General features: G+C 42.4%; 2 protein-coding genes across 12 annotated transcripts in view; both read left to right on the top strand.

Annotated features, from left to right (window-relative positions):
• The first annotated feature begins 4 nt into the window (after positions 1–4).
• On the top strand, positions 5–16272 carry xpnpep3 (X-prolyl aminopeptidase 3, mitochondrial). 3 transcript variants are annotated; one of them, XM_077558573.1, is made up of 13 exons: positions 6–50; positions 563–685; positions 1945–2067; positions 3489–3676; positions 4889–5108; positions 5603–5787; positions 5922–5984; positions 6351–6464; positions 7059–7144; positions 7318–7501; positions 10990–11110; positions 14230–14392; positions 15527–16272. In XM_077558573.1, the coding sequence occupies exons 1-13, from the start codon at positions 44–46 to the stop codon at positions 15678–15680; spliced, it is 1731 nt and encodes a 576-aa protein (XP_077414699.1). In that variant the 5' UTR covers positions 6–43; the 3' UTR covers positions 15681–16272. The 3 variants fall into 3 exon arrangements, with proteins under 3 accessions (XP_077414700.1, XP_077414699.1, XP_077414701.1); XM_077558575.1 differs by lacking the exon at positions 6–50 and adding an exon at positions 352–431; XM_077558574.1 differs by lacking the exon at positions 5922–5984 and having other exon boundaries at positions 5–50.
• Positions 16273–16734: 462 nt separating this feature from the next.
• ep300b (EP300 lysine acetyltransferase b) overlaps positions 16735–21978 on the top strand; it is a 34839-nt gene continuing 29595 nt past the window's right edge. For 8 of the 9 annotated variants that reach the window (XM_077558572.1, XM_077558566.1, XM_077558565.1 and 5 more), the window contains exons 1-2: positions 16735–18578; positions 21125–21732. In XM_077558572.1, coding sequence (XP_077414698.1) covers positions 18485–18578; positions 21125–21732 — 702 coding nt within the window. In that variant the 5' untranslated portion in view covers positions 16735–18484. The remainder of the gene's footprint in view (positions 18579–21124; positions 21733–21978) is intronic. The other variant, XM_077558569.1, reaches the window with a different exon arrangement.

The following is a 21978-nucleotide window of genomic DNA, read 5'->3' as shown; positions in this document are numbered from 1 at the left end:
ACATATGCCTGAGAGAGACGCAACAGCTGTAGCCATATCGCACATGGAAGGTGAAGCTTATTTTTGGTTGGTGTTGGACGCCAGGTTGTTCAGTATGAAATTTAGGGTTTACAAGTGAAGTTTGGACTAAATAAAATAATTCTATACATCATTGTACTTAGTTGGTAAAACTTAAATTTCACAGCTATCGACTTACTTTTCGTATTAAAAAGTACAACTTTCAACAAAATTAATGTGAACACAGAACACTTTAGTTTGGTCGACGAAGTTCTACGGCAGATGTGATAAAAGTCTGGATTTTTCTAGAATACAGTGACTGCCGCTTTGAAGCGACCAATCATAGACGCACATGCTGGCTCAAGCATCTGTAAGGCAAAACTCGGGGTGTAAATTACCCGATTTTGAAGGTTGTTAGCAACCCGGCTAGTAAGGTAGCTGTCAACTGACTCAGTTGAATTGGATTTGAGTTGTGTAGAACACTTTAACGTTGCAAAGTTGTTGGCTGTTGTCTAAAAGTGTCCTATAAATATCCTGAGTTTGACGACTTCTCTTTCCTCTGTAGTAAACGAAACGGTATGTGTCCGTGACCTATGTCGTCGTGAGACAGCGACAATGATGTCCTCCGGTGGTAGTGTGCTCCTCAGGGCTGCTGTCACACTCCTGCCACGACCACGCTGGACCCGAGGTGATCTGAAATTATTTTTTTATCCCGTTAGACTGAATAGACTACAAATTTAGCAAACCAGTTTGAAAAGTAGCACACACATACTTTGTTATAGAACGTTCAAGAAAAACCTATTACAAGAAAAACTACAGTGGCACTACTAACTAGTGTCCCCAAAGTCTGGACACACAATGCATATTCTCAAGATATGATATTTGCAACATTTTATTCAAGTGAAACATTACTATAAAACATTTTCAATTCGATTCCCAACATTTGTGATGCAAAGGTTGATATGCTTGGCAAGATTCTTGTAAACATGATGCAAGTACTCCACATCTGTCCACATTTTTATCTGTCTATCTATCTATCTATTGCAAGTTGATATTGATCTGTTTCCTAATTAGAGCTTGAAATGATTTAGATAATCAGTGTATTCACATTAAATACTACTAATATTATGTTGATCACATTTATTTTCCAAAGTGTGTATCAAACTGGTAGCCAATCAATACACAAGAATGATCTTGGATTCTCAGAAAGGTTGGTGACCTCTGCACTGTATATTTTGGTTTGTCAGAGAGACTTAATCGTGCCTCGACGGTCACTGTCATGACTGTGTTTCACTAATCCAACGTAAACCACCAGTTACGTTTGTCTTGATTTCACCAATTATTTGTAGCCAGGCAGTCACATGACCACCCTCAAAGTCTCTCTGGTACCATACAGCAGCAAAGGTGTCAAAGTGACTCATAAAGCATAGAGGAAAAACCGAGGAAATGATTTTTAAACATTGACTGGTGAGCATATTGTGCTGTTTCACTAGTTTACAAAGAAAGTCAATTTAAGACAAATTCTTGTAGAATTTTCCTCTTCCTCACTATAGAAATGGGTGGATGAATATTTGGAGAAGTTACATAAAAAATATACTTTAAGAAGTCTTGTTGATATATTGTATCAGAAATTTGTGGAAGGGAAGTTGCCATCAAAAACAGTAAGACTTCACTCATTTAAAATAGGCTTGGTAAATGGGCTTTGGCTTGTATAGTGCTTTGCCACTTATAGGCACGCAAAGTCACACACTGACTCCTCATTCACCTACTGATGACACAGCACCAGGAGCAACTGGGGGTTCAGTATCTTGCTGAAGAACACTTTAACATGGTCAAAAGGGTTGGGGATCGAACTCACAACATCTGGGTCGGGAGACAACTATTCTACCAATGAGCCATGCAGCCCAAAAGAAAAACAAAGAAAATGTATTCTGTCCGTCTTTGTAGGACGTTTGTGGTGTCCATGCAGGAACATTTCTTTGAAACCGGGAGACCTGAAACCAAAAACAGTTCCTGCTCGCTACCTTGGCCAGCCAAGCCCTTTCACTCATCCACACCTAATCAAACATGGTGAGTATTATGTATGTTCTGCTAGTTCTGTATTTAAAAACACACGTCACATGTCCAGTGGTATGTTTATAATTTAAAAAAGAAATGAAAAACTGGGCCACTATCAGCTTTAGGTATGCTACATACCAGGGAAACCCCATATTCCCTTTTACTGTCCAATATGCTAAATTCCCATATCTCTTCCAATAGCAGTGCATTGAATTGCATAGACAATAAACATTTCAAAATTGATCAACATGATAGCTTTGAATATTTTACCTTAAGTCATATTTTTGCCTGAGCAATAAATAAATGGCATACTTCACCCACTTTTAGTAAACACGTACTAATTTTAACCATCTTAAACAATTTAAAAACGTGTGAAGCCCCACCTGTGACAAGAAGAAATCACCATGTGTTCTTACTGCTTTTAGTGTGTTTTTAGTAAGTAGTATCTCCACTGACAATAGCGAGTCTCTTCCCCTAAACAAGATGTCTGTCTTAATTACAAAGACTGACCTGTGAGGCAATATTGTGCCACAAGGCATCCAGAATGTCGTACAATACAAGAACAAAATTGTAGTAGAAGAAAAATTTATATCTAAAAAGTTAGTGTAACCGTTATTTGGTAGCTAATTTGTGGTTCTAATCTCTTCTCCGTGTCATTAAATGACTTGAAAAACACACTATATAAATATTTGACACAACTAGTTTCTCTCCTGTGTCTAGCAACATTGTGAGCTGTAGCGAGCCCCTTAATCGTCCGTTATTCCATTTCATGTCACAACGACGGAGGTCGTGACTATGCCGAACTCAGTGCTGACCACACACACACAAAGATCTGAGATAATAAATATGTATAGATTGCTGGTCCAGACACTTTTCAGAGCAAATTGGGGAGGCACAAATCATTTGTTACTCACACCACACCCTACAATCTTAAAGAGACAACTGAGAAACGGACTTTTCCTGAATTTTTCCATTTTGACGTGTCTACTGTACTTCACCTGTTTGAATGGCAAACGCCGGGGTAATGGCACCGTGCCCCTGGAAAGAGAGCAGACAAGCAAAAGTCGGAGACACACTTTAGAGAAATGATTCAAAAAACACCCAAGGGTTATCAAACAAGTTCATTTAACATTATATTGCAACTGAATAACTGCTCTGTGTTCAATGCAAAATAGAATAGTGTCATTCCTTGATTGATTTTTTTTTAAGCTTCAAAAGCCCATTCTGTACAGTGTGCGCTTGATTATAGATGGCTCTACCCCAGCTCCAACTCTAAACTTCAATCCATCAGAAAATAATCTATAAAAATAATAAATAAACATTGAATTGGGCGGAGTTAATGTGCTGGATTAAATTAAGAATGTTTTAGCAACAGAGGTGCGGTTCTGGTTCTGTTTCAGTTCTGTCTGTCAGCTGTGCTATTTGATTCTCAGGTGAGGTGACGCCTGGCCTGAGTCAAACAGAATATGAAATCCGTCGCCACAGACTGGCCTCACTCATCGAGGCCCAGACGGACAGGCTTGGACCGTCTACCTCGTCCAGCACTCATGTGCTCATCGTTTTGTCGCATCCCACTCGCTACATGACTAATGACATACCTTATCCCTTCCACCAGAACCAGGTATGCTTGCATTCATAATCATCTACAGGTGAACCTCTGAAGTCAAATGTGGGTCATCCTCCATTTGTTTGGAAACAATTTGTTCCAGTGTCAGACTGTCACCATAATTACATGCAATGCTTTATGCACCCACACTAGTGGAGTATTCTGATTAATAATGTGTTTGTGGAATATTAACTCATTCACTCCCAGCCATTTTCACTAAAGCAACCCCCTTCGCCCCTGACTGTTTTACTGGATTTTGACTGACTTTGCAAGGTCCATAGAATATTCTGTTCTATTGGTATAAAAACATGGAACCTATCAAAAAAGAAAGATTAGAGTCTCTTCTTTCATCGGGAAAAAAGTACATTTGTGTCTGTTTCCGTTTTGCAACAATTAGCATTAGAATACTGTATAGCTAAGTTTCATCGTTATCCACAAACCTGAGCTTTTTGCAACATGGCCCTGAACTCTTATATTCTGCTGCCACTTGCTGGTCGTTTTTTTGTAATAACTACTCTTGCTTTAAGCGACCCCCTTCTGACATGTACCAAAGCCTTCTGTATGTCTCTAGCATTAAAAAAAAAACTCTGTATGAATACGTTTTTCGGAGTGCAGGACAAAATATTTATAAAAAAAAACGTATTTAGACGTTTTTGGATTTGATTGAGTTAAAGTAGCAAAAATGCACCCATTTTTATCCATCTCTTTGCCACTTGACATCACAGTTCCAAAGGGCTCAGGTTAACGACCTTCATGTGACATTCGCAAGATGAGCACTTAGGCACTGTGATGTCATTTTCAGTCGACAGCAATTGCAAAATGGCAGACACCTGAAGTGGCTAAAAAAAAAGGGTGGATTTTTCTGCTTCATTCATATTCCCCAAACTTTCGTGGGGAGCATAGAACACATTACTGTAAAGAACATTTTTGACTTAAAAAACTAAACTTTAAAAACAATGTGAATAAAAACATGCATAATGATGGTCTCTGAACAGGTCTTGTGATGTACACACACAAAATATGCTGACATACATGACTGCAATCCAAAGATTTGTGCAACATATTTTTGCTAGTATACGTCCCAATCGTATTATGCCTGAGACCTTTGACTTTGGAGGATCCATTTCAGCCATATTCAATTATGAGTCTTCTAAATATAAATATAACTTTCAAATATGAACCTCGATTTTTACTTTTGACAGTCAAACTCTTGCAAATTTTGCCCAGGACTTCCTCTACCTGTGTGGCATCTTGGAGCCTGACAGTGCTTTGGTTCTGTATGGGAAAGGCCGACCAGACCAGGCCATCTTATTTGTTCCTCGCAGAGACCCAGGCAGGGAGCTGTGGGATGGGCCGCGATCCGGGAAGGATGGAGCTGCTGCTTTGACTGGCATAGAGAGGGTTCATAGCACAGAAGAACTTGGTTTGGTGCTCAAAAGCCTTAAAGGTGGGTAGAGTGTAAAGATGCAGGTCCTCCTCTCGGACCGTTCCATCAACTTGAATTCTCTTTCAAGACAATGACTGATGGATATAATGTTGGAAGTGGCTGAACACTGCATAAATAAGTTGTTAGCTCAAGTGTCAGTGCTCACATCACTGACTATTTAGTGTTGTACATTATTAAAGGGATACGTGGGAGCCATTTTCAGCAGTAAAAAGTTCATATTTCGTCCAGAATTAATTTGGTTACTTCATTATTTTTCATGTACAATTAATACCCTTAAAAACAAATGTTTCCATTTTTTCCACACCCTCCCTTCTTAGTTTGAAAAAAAAAAAATAAGAATTTTTTATTTATTTTAACTGTGTCAAATGCCATTTTTATTATATGACAAAGGCCGCTGAAAAATGGATGGCAGGCTGCAAATGGCCCCCAGGGCCGTAGTTTGGACATCACTGGCTTAACTCTACCCTTTCCTTTCTACTGCCATCTTCCTTCAGGCTCGACGCTGTGGTATGACAATTCTCATCCGTCCAACCCTCGACTCCACCAAGCACATGTCAGTCCCGTCTTGGAGGCGGGGCCAATGCCACGCCCCCTAAGTCCCCTCATTCATTCACTCAGGGCTCTTAAGAGCTCATCGGAGGTGGCCCTCATGCAAGAAGCAGGTCGCATCACAGCGCAAGTGCGTGTCTGGTAATTAAATGTCAATATAGGATGTTGTAGTTGCAGTTTGAAATGTTTAAGAGCTTAATGCTTTGCTTTTAACAACTAGTTTTCAGTTTTCAATCATTCGCTCTAATCCAACTTGCCTTGCAGGCTTTTAGGAGGACAATGGCTCTATCTCATGGAGATGTGGATGAATCTGTACTCTTTGCTAAGGTAGCTTGGCAAACTAAAGCTCTTTCATTTAACTCTATTAGTTGTTGATTAAGTCAGTTAAGCCTCAGTTGTAATGTTGCAACTTGATGGAAAGAGTGCACAGCTTTCCTCACATAAAAATGTAATTTTAGCAAAGGCATCTACAAAATAGTAGTGGTCATAGGGCAACATAGAGTCATCATGGGCAGTTCTGGCCCATGCCCCAAAGCATGAGGCTACCATTGGTCAAGGAGTCGGCACGTCAAGTTTGTCCAATTTAACCCCAAGTACAGTAAATAGAAAAACACCAGTTATTTCGTTCTGTTTAGTTGAACTATTTCCCCCAAACATTACCTAAATATCTAACATCCATCATTTAAATTGCAGTTTGATTTTGAGAACCGGGTCCATGGTGCGAATTTCCTGGCCTATCCACCTGTGGTTGCCGGAGGAAATCGTGCCAATACTCTGCACTACATCAACAACAACCAAATCATTAAGGTAACAGTGCAACCTGGCTATGCAGAAATGGTTTAAAATGTGAGTCTGCTGGAACTTTTATTCAGAATGATGACAAAATCATCTTCATCATCACTTGTATGTGTGTGTATATCTCTTTCCCACTCTCTGTCACAGTCTGCACAACACCATCTTAAATGAGTAAAAAACAGAAACCCCAGGGATGGAAAGCTTTTTTGAAAAGGGAAGAAGCCCGATGAGGAGAAAGCAGATGATTGTAATGTAATACAGTAGTGTCAGAAAAAAAGAAAACCTCATAAAAGAAAACACTATATCAAGAGCCCTGCTTACTGGGTTATCATATGGGTGATTCACATGCTCCAAGGCCACTCTGTATAATACGTCCAGACTGGTTATCTAATGAGGCTAATAATGCCTTCAAAACTGCTTTGCCACATGAAGAGAAAGATAAAGACACCCACTGTGTTTGTGTTAGAGTGACTCGTATTCATTATGTACTTTATTATGTTTCATTATGTGGGCGTATAAAATTTCTTGCATTAAGGTATTCTATGATTCATAAAAAGGTTGGAGATGGCTGCTTTATATGAGTCAATGTTCTTTTTTCTTCCTTAGAATGGTGAAATGGTGCTTCTTGATGGCGGTTGTGAATATTTTGGTTATGTCAGTGATGTGACCCGAACGTGGCCGGTAAATGGGAAGTAAGTTAATCATCCCAAATTACAAATAATTTGTTATTGGCGTCTCATTCTGACACTTTTTTTAAACCCCTCCTTTCAGATTTAGCGCTATCCCAAATTACAAATTAAAATTACTATTTTCCTGTTATTGGCGTCTCATTCTGACATTTTTTTTTTTTTACATCTCCTTCCAGATTTAGCGCTCCCCAGGCGGAACTTTATGAAGCCATCTTGGAGGTCCAGCTCTCCTGTTTATCTCTGTGCTCCCCAGGTGTCAGTCTTGACCACATTTACAGTACCATGCTGGCCCTGTTAGGAAGACAGCTCAAGCGTCTCAGCATCGTCAAGGCCGGTACCAGTGATGCTGATGTACTAAAGGTAATGAAACTTTTTAAGATGTCATTTTTAATGCATGGACAAATCATGCTGAGTGCAGCTGTTAACTCAAGACCATTCCGGCATGATTGGGTATTCAAATGTTTAGGGTGAAGTGCAGAGATGTTCATCACGCCAATAAAAAATTATTCAATATGTATCTCGATGCATAGGGTGCGATATGGTTGTAGGACAATTCGATTGTAAAGTGGAATGATTTTTTGATTCAGTCATGTTATAATTCAATGTGGTACGTCTCCGTTCAAGAGGGTATGACGCAACGGGTTTCTTGTCATTTTACGTACATAAGAATGAATTTGTCAATACTGTAAATGTATCATTTCCTTCAAAGATATCTCTCTCACCAATAAAAGACAATTCGATACATATCTCTATATATTTTAAAGTGGAACAATTCAATTCAGTTCAGTTAAATACACTTGCATCTTTTAAATCATTTAAAGGACAGTGTGAATAATTTTTTGCCATCTAGTGATGGACTAATAGAATGCAACGACCTAATTTCGAATCACATGCATTCTACCACCAATTACTACGTTTGCTAAGTTTGTCTTCTTTGGGTGTCCGTAGCATAAAGATGGCGGTGAAACATGTCAGCCTTCTGTAAGGTGAGACGCGACTAATGTAGTATAACTAGCGATTAAAAGAACTTCCATCAATCCATCCATTATCTACCACTTATCGATCGTGGGTTGGGTCGCGGGGGCTGCAGCTTTAGCAGGGAAGCCCAGACTTCTCTCTCCCCAACCACTTCAACCAGCTCCTCTGGCGGGATACCAAGGCACTCCCAGGCCAGCCGAGAGACATAGTCTGTCCAGCATGCCCTGGGTCGTCCCCGGGGCCTCCTGGTGCTGGGACATACCCGGAACACATCACCAGGGAGGTATACAGAAGGCATCCGAGTCAGATGCCCGAGCCACCTCAGCTAGCTCCTCCCAACGCGGAGAAGCAGCAGCAACTCAACTCTTGAGTCCCTCCCAGATGACCAAGCTTCTCACCCTATCTCTAAGGGAGAGCCCGGACACTCTGCAGAGGAAACTCATTTCGGCCGCTTGTACCCAGGATCTTGTTCTTTGGGTCACAACCCGCAGCTTGTCACAATAAGTGAGGGTAGGAACGAAGATCGACCAGTAAATCGAGAGCTTCACCTTTCGGCTTAGCTCCTTCTTTACCACTACAGACCGATAAAGGGCCGCATCACAGCAGACGCCGCACCGATCCAGCGGTTGATCTCCTGGTCCATCATGCCCTCACTTGTGAACAAGACCCCAAGATACTTGAACTCCTCCACTTGGGCAGGATCTCGTCCCCGACCCGCAGAGGGCACTCCACTCTACTGTTGGGCTGGTCCACTCTTACATGGCCAGGACGAAACCTACACTGCTCCTCCTGAATCAGAGATTCGACTTCGCAACGGACCCTCCTTTTCAACACCCCTAAGAGACCTTACCAGGGAGGCTAAGGAGTGTGATCCCTCTATAGTTGGAACACACCCTCTGGTCCCCCTTCTTAAAAAGGAGGACCAACACCCTGGTCTGCCAATCCAGAGGCGCTATTCCCGAAGGCGTGTCAACCCCACAACATCCACCCCTGGGGCCTTGCCACGGAGAAGCTTTCCAACCACCTCAGTGACTTCGACCCCAGAGATAGGGGAGCCCACCTCAGAGTCCCCAGTCACTGCTTCCTCAAAACAAGGCGTGTCGGTGAAATTGAGGAGATCTTCACAGCACTCTTCCCACAAACAAATGGCGTCACGAGGTCAGCAGTGCTCCATTTCCACTATACAGTACACAGTGTTAATGGTGCACTGCTTCCCCCTCCTGAGACACCGGATGGCGGACCAGAATTTCCCTGAAGCCGTCTGGAAATTGTTTTCCATGGCCTCGCCGAACTACTCCCATGCCTGAATTTTTGTCACAGCAACTGCCAAAGCTGAGTTCTGCGTGGCCAGTCAGTAATCGTCAGCTGCTTCCGGAGTCCCATAGGTCAAAAAGGCCCAATAACTCCTCCTCCAGCTTGATGGCTGGACATCCCTTACCAGCGGGTTTGGGGATTGCGGTTCTCCCAATCATGCCCTTCCATGTCTCACTGTCATTGCCCACATGAGCGTTTAAGATCCCCAGCAGGACTAAGCAGTCCCCAGGGAGAGCACTCTCTAGCACACCCTCCAAGGACTCCAAAAAGGGTGGGTACTCTGAGCTGCTGTTTGGTGCATAGGCACAAACAACAGTCAGGAGCCGTCCCCCACCCAAAGGCAGAGGGAGGCTACCCTTTCATCCACCGGGGTAAACCCCAATGTACAAGCCCCAAGCCACGGGGCAATAAGTAGGCCCACACCTTCTCTACGCCTCTTGTCGTAGGCAACTCCAGAGTAGAAGAGAGTCCAACTCCTCTCGAGAGGACTGGTACCAGAACCCAAGCCAGGCTTCTTCCCTGCCAGAGAAGTGACATTCCATGTCCCAAGAGCTACTTTCTGTAGCTAGGGATCAGTTCGCCAAGGTCCCCACCCTCGGCTGCCGCCCAGCTCTCTGTGCACCCGAGCTCTTTGGCCCCTCTCACAGGTGGTGAGCCCATGGCAAGGGGGACTCACGTAGCGTCTTCGGTCTGTGGCCAGGAGGGCTCTTTGGGTGCCACCTGCCGCTCGGCAATGAGGCCCACGTCCAGGCCTGGCTCCAGAGTGGGGCCCTGGCGACTCGCATCCAGGCAAGGGAACCGTCTGTCCATTTGTGTTTCATCATAAGGGGTCTGTGAGCCGTCCTTTGTTTGGTCCCTCAACTAGGACCTGTTTGCTATGGGTGACCCTGCCAGAGGCATAATGCCCCAGACAACATAGTTCATGGATCACTGGGACACACAAACCCCTCCACCATGGTAAGGTGACGGCTCATGGAGGGGGATTTCTAGACCTGTAATTCTATGGGGGGGAAATCTACGCTGATGTGATAGAACATATATACTTTTTTGCGTATTATTGAATAGTGGGCTTTTAAAATGAATGTACATTGAAAAGTCAAAAAATTCTACATTGTCACTTTAAAATGTTATTGTATTTTGTGAACGCTAAGCTACCATTTAGAAAGTTATGTTAAGCTTTAACAGTTGATGATAGTATTTCTAAATTTGATCTAATCTTAGATTTGAACGCAATTATGTAAAACATTCGTCTATGTTTTGTCAGTTCACACATATACTCATACGTGAGTGATGCTACCTAAATGCTGCATTGGTATCATTGCATTACTTAAGCATGCATTTGGCATCCAGAGTGCTTTGATGTCATGGTAAAGTTTATTTGAATCTTTATGCATGCATTTCTTGCTTCCCATGTCACATGCTTTGAGAATGAGTCTTACTTTTTCTTTGCATCATCTTCATGATGAAATTTTAAATGGTATTTCTAATTGTTGCATGCTAGCAATAAGTTACCACTGTACAGAATAGTTTATAGTTTTTTCTTATCCTCATCCCAGGCTACGAGGCGGTACTGCCCCCATCATGTTGGCCATTACTTAGGCATGGATGTCCATGACACTCCAGAACTGTCCCGCTCACAACCTCTGCAATCTGGAATGACCATCACCATAGAACCAGGTAAAAGCATGATATTAGGAACTCCCTGCTTTGTTTTTCTTTGGGTTATCTTAACAGCTTAACCTACTTTGTGTTAGTTTGTTCTTTATGATTTACAGTAATTTCTGGACTATAAGACGCTACTTTTTTCACTTGCATTGGACCCTGCGGCTAATACAAAGGTGCGGCTTATCCATCAAATCATGAGGGGGCGCACTGCACTATAAAGGAAGCGCAAGAGCGTCAGGAAGAGCAAAACAAACCAAGTGAGCCCAAATACAGTAGGAGAGACAGAACGAGAGTGAAACAATTTGCGCCCTCATTACGGAAAATAAAGTAGCGGGAACCCGTTGCTTTAACATTAAAACACCTGCGGCTTACAGTTGGGTGCGGCTTATATGTGTAACAAACTCGAGTATTCCCCAAATTTAGCTAGCGCGGCTTATAGCCAGGTGCGCCTTTATAGTCCAGAAATTACTGTAATCCGAATCTCAGCAGAATCAACAGAGTTTTGAAGCCTGAAAATTGCTTATCATAAATAGACCCTATCGCATTTTTGTGACAAGGTCTTACCTTTTTAGCAAGAAGAAAGCAAGCTTTGGGTCCCGTTTTCCCACCTACTCCAATATTAACGCTGCTCCAATATTGATCCACGTCCTCCTAAAACGCTTGTGCGACTTCAGTTTTGCCTCTTTTTTTTTGTCACACTAGACAGTGTTATTCTTTCCTGCTCGGTATTCTGATCGTGGTCGGGGTGACGCAGGGGAGATTTTTCCCTCGGTCAATGTCACCTCCATGGAAAACTCTCGTTACATGTCGCCAAACTTTCGGCCCAATAGTCGAACAAAAGGAGCCACCGGAAGACGGAGGGTCGCACTGCAGTATTGGTTTATTATTATTTTGCAACACTTTTATATCCGCTGCGGCACACGCTTGTCTTTTCCCACGGATTCGTCCACACACTCCCAAACACTTCCGCCTTCCCAGTGCTTCCACGGAGAAAGCTTAATGTTTCTGTCCCGAAACCACAATTATTATTTCACTCTACAGGAAAATAGGGGCAACAGCCATTGTGCCACAATAGTGCCTCCTGTCCATTATACCATTCTTAAAACATGTGTGGATGAAAAATATGGTTATTTTAACACTCAAATTTGCGTCAATATTGCGACATGCACATTTAACTCTTTCACTGCCAGACGTTTTCAGAAACGGGTTGTCCCCACTGCCAGCCGATTTAAGCATTTTGAGTGATCTTTCAAGGTCCACAGAAAATGTTGTGTTTGGACTATGGAAACACACATACTACCAAATGAAAGATTGGACTCTCAGCTTTCATCAGAAAAAAAAAGTTTGTTTCTACCTTATTCCGTTCTTCAGTAATCAACAATAGAAAATGGTTACTTTCACCGAAATTCTCTCTTTTGAAACAAAAAACGGAGAAAAAGAGCTTTTTGTGAAACGATGTTATTTCATGCACTCTAGTGAATTGTACACTTCTTTTTGTCCATGAATGATGCCACAAACACATAAATAGTGCTTTACTTCTGTAAAACGCTTTCACCAACAATGAAAAAGTGTTTTTTGATTGCAAAATACGTTTATTTCCATTCAACAGTGTAACAATTTGACAAAACAATTTCGCAAACTATTTACAAATGTGTGCAACTGTGGTACTACTTACAATTATGTGGATGTTTCAAATACAATTTTTCCTTTTGTAACGCTCTCCTGCGTGCAAGGAGACGCCAGGACTCGCACAACAGTTTACTTTGACTTTCGCATTGGTCCGTTTTGCGTGCAAACGTTACACTTTCTTGACGGCCTTTTTTTCCGGGGAATAAAAAGCAAGTAGCAGATTGTACACACTTCCTCCGATGAATATGCATTGGACTCGGGGCACTCTCCGTCGTCCGATCGAACGTCCGCCTGTGCGTGCTCGGTTGCGCTCCGCGTTACGACACCGTCATAGCCGCCGCGTCAGCGGTTCCAATTTCGCCGTCAAGCTCGGATTCACCTTCATCATCATCGATGATGATCATCGTCGTCATCAATGTACTTTTTAGCATTGGTCGATGCCTTTCGTCTTGTAAGTGTAGAGCTGCTTGCAAACGCTCGCCATTGCCCGTTCCCTCCTCCATCTAGCTCCATCTAATGTCTTCTACTGCCGCGTCAATGCTTCCCAACCACGGAGTCACCACCCTCATCTTCATCATCGATGATGATCATCGTCGTCAACAATGTGCTCTTTCAGCGATGCTTTTGGTCTTTGAAAAAAAACGTCTCGGGCGTGAGCTCCTCGCGACCGGCCGCCATTTTTCCTTTGTCTTCCATTCTCATCTCCTGCTCGACGCTCTAGCTCCACCTCTACTGACGCCCACCCGATCTTGTCAAAAGAGAGTCATCGCTGCCCTCTAGTGGCCAAAAATAGTCATTAGGCACAACAGACAGGCTGGAAACTTTCACCAGACATGCGGAAGGGTTTCCTCTACCCGTTTCAAAAAAAAAAAAAAAATCATTGGATGACGTCTTTTGACGTCATTGGCAGTGCTCCGTAGGTTTTTACTTGACGTCTTTAAACGTCAGTGGCAGTGAAAGTTAACGACATTTTTAGATAAATCCTGATAGGACAAAATGGCCACTTTACAGAATGTCATTGCCAATTAATGCATTTTACATCTTTTCACATCATTTTTGTTGGCCCTTATGTTTGGCAAGCATACAGACAAGATTTTTGTTAATACCTCAAACATTTAATCAAAAATATGTTTTTGCGTCTAGGGTCCAATCACTCTAAAGTGCTTTTGGTGTCTTCATCAAAATCGCTGCCCTCATGAAAGTGTAGCCAAATAATGAAACGCTGAAGTCTTACTATAAGTGGCCAGACATTTGCACATGTACCAGTACAATAGGTCTATTAAAATGTTTCCTTCATTTTGACCATTTTTTTCATTTGATGTACATGACTATGGCATGCCCCACACACTGCGCTGCTAACAATAGTGTGTGTTAAATGATACTAAATCAACATTTTTTTTAGGCTTTACTGTCCACAACCAGTTATTTGATAACATTTTGGTGATGTATATTCTGGTTTCATATTCATATTGGATACATGTCCCTGAAATTGTTTTCCACAGGGTTGTATATTGGTGAGGAAAATGAGCAGGCCCCAGAGTGTTTCCGTGGCATGGGTATAAGGATCGAGGATGACGTGCTGATTCGGGACAAGGGGGGGCCCTTAATTCTGTCATCTGACGCCCCAAAGACCATTGCTGATGTAGAGCGGGCCTGTGCCCAAAGGTAGGGCAGGAGGAGACATGGCAGTGATGATAGGCATTCATTGTTCTCTGCATCTCAGCTGTCATTCGTGGTGATGGAAAATGGTGACATGCCATGGAACTTATTCACTCATCACACACTCTTCAATTTTAAAGAAAGAAAAACAGAAAGATTTAATACAGCGTGAGTATATTGGCAAAACCAACAAAATCTTGATGACTACTAAGAACTAACTTTAGATGTAGATTTTTATGGACACATACAGTATATACACTTATTTTCTCAGAAAATAATCATGATACACTAGCTTTTACAATGCAGCATTTTTATGGTGCTGTTGGTGTGTGAAACCCGACCCTGACCTTCAAATCCAAGCCTAAAAACGTTAATGAGCCCATTTTGTCATGTATGTCTTCACATAAATCCTGCAGTGTTGCATACACAAACAGACTTGTCAGAAAACTTGCATGATTGCTATTCTCTCGCAACTCATGCTAATCTACATTGATTCACATTAAATGCCGAATGTGGAAGTGCTGCTAGATAATCCCATATCCTGCAAAAGCCTGCAAAGATAACCCATATTGTGCCAGGGCAATGAGTGTTTGTATTTTGTCTGACCTATTTTTTTCAACATGATGTATATGTATTTTTTTTTTTTTAAATATTGGTGCTGGCCTTTGAAATGACTCACATGATCTTTATTTAATATGATGTGACAACGTTGCTCTTGCACATAGTCAGATAGACAGATATACAGAGAGTAATCCAAAAGAAAAAGACCTCTATGCAGGGTGTAGACTTCAACCAAAGATCCTAAAATAAGTAAGACAAATATTTCGTAGGAATTAAGTTGTTGTTTTTTACGTCATTATGGTCTACATAACTATTCATTGCCTCAATTCAATTGACTCTACAATGCAATAAATATACTGTTGACAGTATTTTGCCACAAAAATTAAATAGTTGTTTTTATTTAAATTTCCCACACTACAGAAAATTGCAACTAGTTGAGTTTGTGAATAGGTGAATTTGAAAATCGGCGAACCGTAAATAAGCGGGGATCTACTGTGTACACTATATGGTATTTATAACATTGCTTAAATCAATCTAATGATCCATCCATCCATTTTCTTAACCGCTTGTCCTCAAAAGGGTCGCGGGAGGCGCTGCAGCCTATTCCAGCTGGCTTTGGGCAGTAGGCGGGGTACACCCTGAACTGGTTGCCAGCCAATCGCAGGGCACACAGAGACGAACAACCATCCACACTCACAATCACACCTATGGACAATTTGGAGTGTTCAATTAACCTGCCATGCATGTCTTTGGAAACCGGGGTACCCGGAAAAAAACCACGCAAGCACGGGGAGAACATGCAAACGCCACCCAGGAAGGCCGAAGCCCGGACTCGATCTCACATCCTATGCACTGGGAGGTGTACGTGCTAACCAGTCACCAAACGTGCCGCCTCAATCTAATGATAACCTATAAATTTGCAGTTTAAACTGTAAAAATACATTTTACTGTACTTGAGTATTTTCCAGGTGAAGTATTTTACTTGCACTTTCAAAGTAAGCTTGTTATGGATGACAACACGATGAAAAAAGACAGATACAGGTTAAGTCAACTGTGGTTAAGATCTTAATTTATATCTTGGGACTTATAAGGCAGGAAAAACAAGGGCATCAGCACGTTGAAGGAGAGCATTAACGACTACAGCAGATTCGAAATATTCCCCATGCACATCATGATTTAAGAGAATTGTTTGATGATGTCAGCTACAAGAATGATTCCTGGTTAGAATGTGTTGTCTTTTGCCAGCCTAAAACGCTCCAGCTTTAAGCATATTCAAAAATGTCCTGTCCAATCTGTAAAAACACATAAACACAAATAATACTGTATCTTTTTTCTGATGTTCATTGATTGGCTAATTTTGCACGTTTAATCGTAATATTAAAGTATTTTAACGTGTTGCGTGTAAATGTTGCACCCCCCCGTTGTGCCAGATTATAAAAACGGGTTTTGTGGTAGCTTTTGCACATTTCGGACTCTATACTTTTTGGAACACTGTTAAATGTTTTATTTTATTTTTTAAGGGTAAAAAATGGCCTCATCGGGGAAAGGCTCCATATCACAGGTGTGTTGTTGCATGTTCAATGTTCATGTTCCATGCATTGAATTTGTACTTAGAAAACTTCCAAGTGCCACCGTTGCTTTATGGAAGGGCGTCGAACGAGCGTTTCCGGAGAATCCCGAACACATTCGAAGATTTCCTCCCACCATCCTCCCCTTCACGCCTATGTTGCCGTACCTCCATCCCTCCCCCCGCATCAGAGGAGTAGAAACAACAAGCCGCCATTTTGTTTGTGCGGACTGACCGTCCGAGCGGAGGAGATAACCGAAGGAAGGAGTGACTCTGGCGACCAGTGACAGCCGCTCGGACAACTGCCGGCTGGAAAACAACCTGGCCAAATTCCGTCCGTGTTACAAAGAGAGAAAAAGACGTCTCCGGGGAAGAGAAGGCGGCTGTGGCGAGGAAGCGGGAGTCGGTGATATATATTTATATATGAGAAGGAAATACTCTGAAAAAAAATCCAAGGAAGGGGGTGTTTCGCTGAGCGGAGACGCGGAAGAGGGCTACATATCAAAACGTACGGGGGAATTTGCGAGAGAAAAAAACGGCTGCAGGAAAACATGAAAAATAATAATGCGTGCGTCGCGGAGGAAGGAAAGAGCCCACATAGACGATTATATAAATAAATTGCTGCCGGGCAGAAGGGAGAGGTGGAAAGAAAGACAGGTTTAAAAAAGAGAAATTGGCAGGACCAACGCGAAGGGGAGCATTCTCCATCACAAAAGAGTCAATGAGAATTTTTTTTTAAAGCCCCAAGTATTTTAAAGGGAGTGTCATTGTGCCAAGGTGGACCTTTTTGCTTCAGAAATAGCCATAATTTCCTCAGCGAGCCCATGTCAATGTTTGTAACACTATCTCCGCAGCTGTGTTCCTGCTTCAGGTTTTTCAAGAAATCTTTTCCTTTTCTTGTGGAAAGGCAAAGATATCACCGAGAGCAGTAAGTGGCAATAGAGGTTTCTCCGGTTTTGCTTTCACGCGATTTAACGAGTCAAATGACGAGAGATGCTCAATGTGGAGCTCAGATAAGTGATAGTCTGTAAAATCAAACTGGGGTAATTGGATCAATCTGACTGGCCGCTGATTGCCAATTAGCACCTCGGTTGCCCTCCAGAACTCTGCTAGCCACGAATAAAGTCTGCTTCAGAATCGCTTGCAACGTTTGTGATTTTTGACAAGTTTCTTTGGTCTCGTTGCCTTGCCTGCATGCTGCAATAGGCACAATCGAGCCGAGGGGTTGCAACCAGCAGATGTGCAATATGAGCCCGTTCTTGTGGACCCAGTGCCTTGCATGATTCAAACACTCAAGTGCACAGATCAATCTCACGCATGACCATTTTAGTTTTCTCTGAGCAGACACTATTCTTATACGTCCTTGTGCAGCATTGTCCAATCCCTACACGGGAGCAGCGTTTAAAACCTTTTCGCAACGCACCAGTTGATTGCCTTTTGGGATTTGGAAATCTGCAGAGATGTATGTCCATCTGAAGGAAATTGGCAACGCAACTGAGGGTTCTCCCAGTGTTGCATGACAAACGCACCGCCCGCAAAAGTGTTTATCGGGATTCCCGTTGGACTTCTCACCGGAACGTTTCAGGCTGAGCTACCGGATTCCTCCGCCGACTATGGCGGATAAAACAGAGCAAGCAACGGAGGACGGATCCCGGGACAATTGTGTCGCTGCCGAGGCTACATGAGGTTGTCAGCGGGCCGCACGTCGACTCCACCTTCCCACCTCCTTCTGTTCAAATCTGCGAAGAAACAAACTCTCCGCCAGGGGAGGGGGGCTGATCTCGGCACACAGGAATAAACCGAGACGGAGAGCGGTAGAACACTTTAACATAGCAGTCTTCTCCCCTCCCGTCCCCCAAGCGGTGGGGGGACGATCAGAAGCGATTCGGATTAGAAGGCACAAATAAGGGGAACGCGAATGCCCTTTGTGGATCTAAAACTTTTTTCCCCTTTTTGAATTTGTCAAAAATATGGCCGATAATGTTCTGGAGTCCGGCCCGCCTTCAGCCAAGAGGCCAAAGCTGTCCTCGCCAGCGCTCTCCGTGTCTGCAAGTGATGGAAACGGTATGTAGAGATTTCGTGTCCATTTTGTTTACGAGGAGACAATAACTTGGGAGTGTGCCTTTATTAGTTACTCATCTTGCAATCCTTGCAGAGCTGCACTAATTAATCTGACACGAACACACATTAACAACTTGCTTAATGTGTTAAGACGTTTTTGAGTGAAAGTGAGTGGCTCGAGAGCGAACCCAAAGTGGAGGTGGCTGCACGGTCAACTTTCTCCGAGTAATGTTTTGAAGCGTTAGCATCGATGCGCTAACTAAGCTAGCGACTACAAGATCCACCTCCAAACAATGGGAGAGTCGAGTCACTCCAGTCGCCGTCAAAGTTCACGTTCTGCTTTAAAAGTGAACAAAATGGACGGACGTGACCGGGCATGCGCAAAATGTCATGTTCTTTTAAAATAGTACATGCAACACATCCGTTTATACACGGCTTTTGAGAGAAAGTGAAGCTACAAGAATGGGCTAGCTGACCAGCTTGTTAAAAAAAAAAAAAAAAAAAAAAAAAACTACTGCAGCCACCGGCGCATCTGCACTGGTTAGCCGGCTAGCTAAACACATCAGCTTTGATTTGCTCAACCGTATCGATCACCAGAACGACGCTTTTCCGTTGCAACAATCTTGCGGGGGGAGATTTATGATAATAACATTCAAAGCACTCGACGTATAGCTAGCTGGCGATAGACTTGGCTTTAAGTGGGCGATTGTCGTAAAGCAGCTATTGTTCGATACTTGATTGAAGTTGTGCAAAGCGTTGAAATCAAACTGAAAATGTCGTCTGTTTTCTTTTAAGTACGGCACCGCGTTCTAAAGGAATTATCGAACGCTTAAACATGTTCCGTTTCACGTCTTAAGGCCAAGTGGTTTTCACTTTTGTTTTACCGACAATACCCTTCTGCTTCTCCCTCCATTGTCTGCGAGTGCGAGCGAAGTGACAATGCTCCGCTGCTTCACAAATAATCGATCTCCACTTTTCTAAACCATTTGAATTCCTCTCAATTTAATTACCCATTTAACTATTTAGAAATAACGCAATTCCACCATTTGAGGATAGACGCAATAAACTTTACGCCTGTTTCGACCCTTCTCATTACTACAAGGGAACTATACTTTTGGGAGGCGTGGTACAACACAAATATGTAACAATCTTGTTTTTAAATTATACAACTTTACTAATTCTAAGAAAATAAAACAAGTTTTGCAACAAACTGTAATTGTCTACCTGTAAATTACATTTCTAAGTAATCTGTGCTTTATAATATCACTTGTTACAGATTCAACATAAGCAAAAATGACATCAATGAAAGGTTAACAAATGTGTAGTATACATTTGTTTTCTCTAGGTCAGATGTGTAAAACTATGTTTTTTGTCTCAGACTATTGTAATTATGGTTTCCCTCAGAGGACCATTAAGACTGAATTCACATAAATGCATAATTGTCCTCATAGTATTGCATATGCAGAACAATTTCATTGAGAACAAGAAATCAGAAAGTCACTTTGAAATCAAGGAAAATAGTTTGTTCAACTTTTTTGATATATTATCAAGGGGTTTGGCAACAACAAAAAAATCTTATCTCATGATGTAGTAATTAAAAGCGAAGACAATTTGCAATTTTGGCACAGAATAATTTTAGTGGGGTAAGAAACATGAAATGGGGGCACAACATCTTCTTTAGCAGCCCACATGAAAGGATGTGATGCCCCCGGTACCTTGAGTTTGTGTCTGTTCACAAAGTTTTGAAGTTGGTTTTGCCACCGAAGATAGGCTGCTTTCGGCATTACTAGACTAACCATAACCGTCAACCTGTTAAAAGCATTACCAGCCTAATCCTAACCATAACTATCAGTGCATATGTTATACCGTTCCTTACGTATATATACGTGTACGTTGTCCAGAAATTGTAATAAAAAAAAAAAGTCAGTGGGACTCAAACCCGTGGCCTTCGCATTTTCAGGGTTCAGCGCCTTAACCATTATGCCAGGAGCCAGTACACGTTCACTTGTACAGAATTTATACTTGCGGTTGTTGCGTGATTCACGGCAAAATAGCGCTAAGTGGCACGTTTCCGGTTACTGCTTACTTTGCTGACTTACATTATACAAATCGAATAGAATTGATTTGGCGTTTTCATGACTTTATTGCTGTTTTTGTTTTTCAAGCTGATACGTTTAGGCAATGGCTACAATTGTGAGGTGTTTGGTTTTCATGTGGGATGTTTACTTTAAAGTTAATATTTTTATGCATTTCTTTTTTGTGTAGCAGTAAAGCCAATGCATACACCTAAAACTTTTTTGACATGCACAACATAAAAATTACCAATAAACCGATGCTCAGAAATGAGTAAGTGTTGAGGGCAGTCCATCCAGATTTATAAAATTAAATTTAATGAATAGAAATGAAAGCAAAAATGGCTTTCAAATGCGAGTCAGCTTTGGGAAATGTCTTTAAGCCATGAGACATTAAAACTGACAGGACTGCTCTTATCTATTTAATCGGTCTATTCTACTTTACTAGTTGGTAAATTGTCCCTTTGTTGCTTCTAGATTTTGGTTCACTCTTCGACCTCGAGCATGACCTCCCAGATGAGCTCATCAACTCCTCAGACCTGGGGCTGACCAATGGAGGGGACATCAACCAACTCCATACTAGTCTTGGAGGGATTGGTTTGGGAGGCCAGGATGCTGCTGCCAAACACAAACAGTTGTCTGAGCTTTTGCGTACTGGTGGACCATCACAGCAGGGTGGCCCTACTTCCAACAGTACTGGACCAGGGGCTTCCATGGGTATACTGGGAAGTGCCAGCATCTCCCCTGGTGCATCCCAAGGCATGCCTCCCCAGGGCCAACAGCAACAACCCGGACTAATGCAGCAGGCTGGGATGGTTGGCGGTGTGGCGTCACTGAATCGGGCTACTGCTATGATGGGTGCCCAGAGAGGCAGCAATGGACAGCAGCAGCAGCAGCAGCAGCAAGGTTTGATGGCGGGTCATGTGATGAACGGCTCGTCAAGAATGGGTTACTCTGGCAGTGCCGGCATGGGTAACAGTAATCTTTTAGCTGAAACACTACAGCAGCAGCAGCAGAGTGGTCAGCAAATGGGGTCCACTGGTCAGCCAGGGATACGACCACAGCAACCAGGAGCACTGAACAAGGTAAACACACTACAAGACGCTAAATCATGAATGTCGGTCAAATGCAAAATCGTAGTGTTGAAAAGCAAATATTGAGCCCTGAATAGCATGATACATGGTTGTATTTCTTTTCATTTTAACTATTGCACTCTGCTTCCTTTTTATTTGTCATGTAAGAGGTTGCTGCAACAAAAACAACAACCCTAAAATAAATTACAATGGACAGCCTTTATCAATTTGAGCTGAAATTGAGATAAAAAGACATTC

This window comes from Vanacampus margaritifer, chromosome 2 (assembly GCF_051991255.1).
Source record: "Vanacampus margaritifer isolate UIUO_Vmar chromosome 2, RoL_Vmar_1.0, whole genome shotgun sequence".
Taxonomy (NCBI): Eukaryota; Metazoa; Chordata; class Actinopteri; order Syngnathiformes; family Syngnathidae; genus Vanacampus; species Vanacampus margaritifer.
This window is presented reverse-complemented; position numbering and strand designations above follow the sequence as displayed.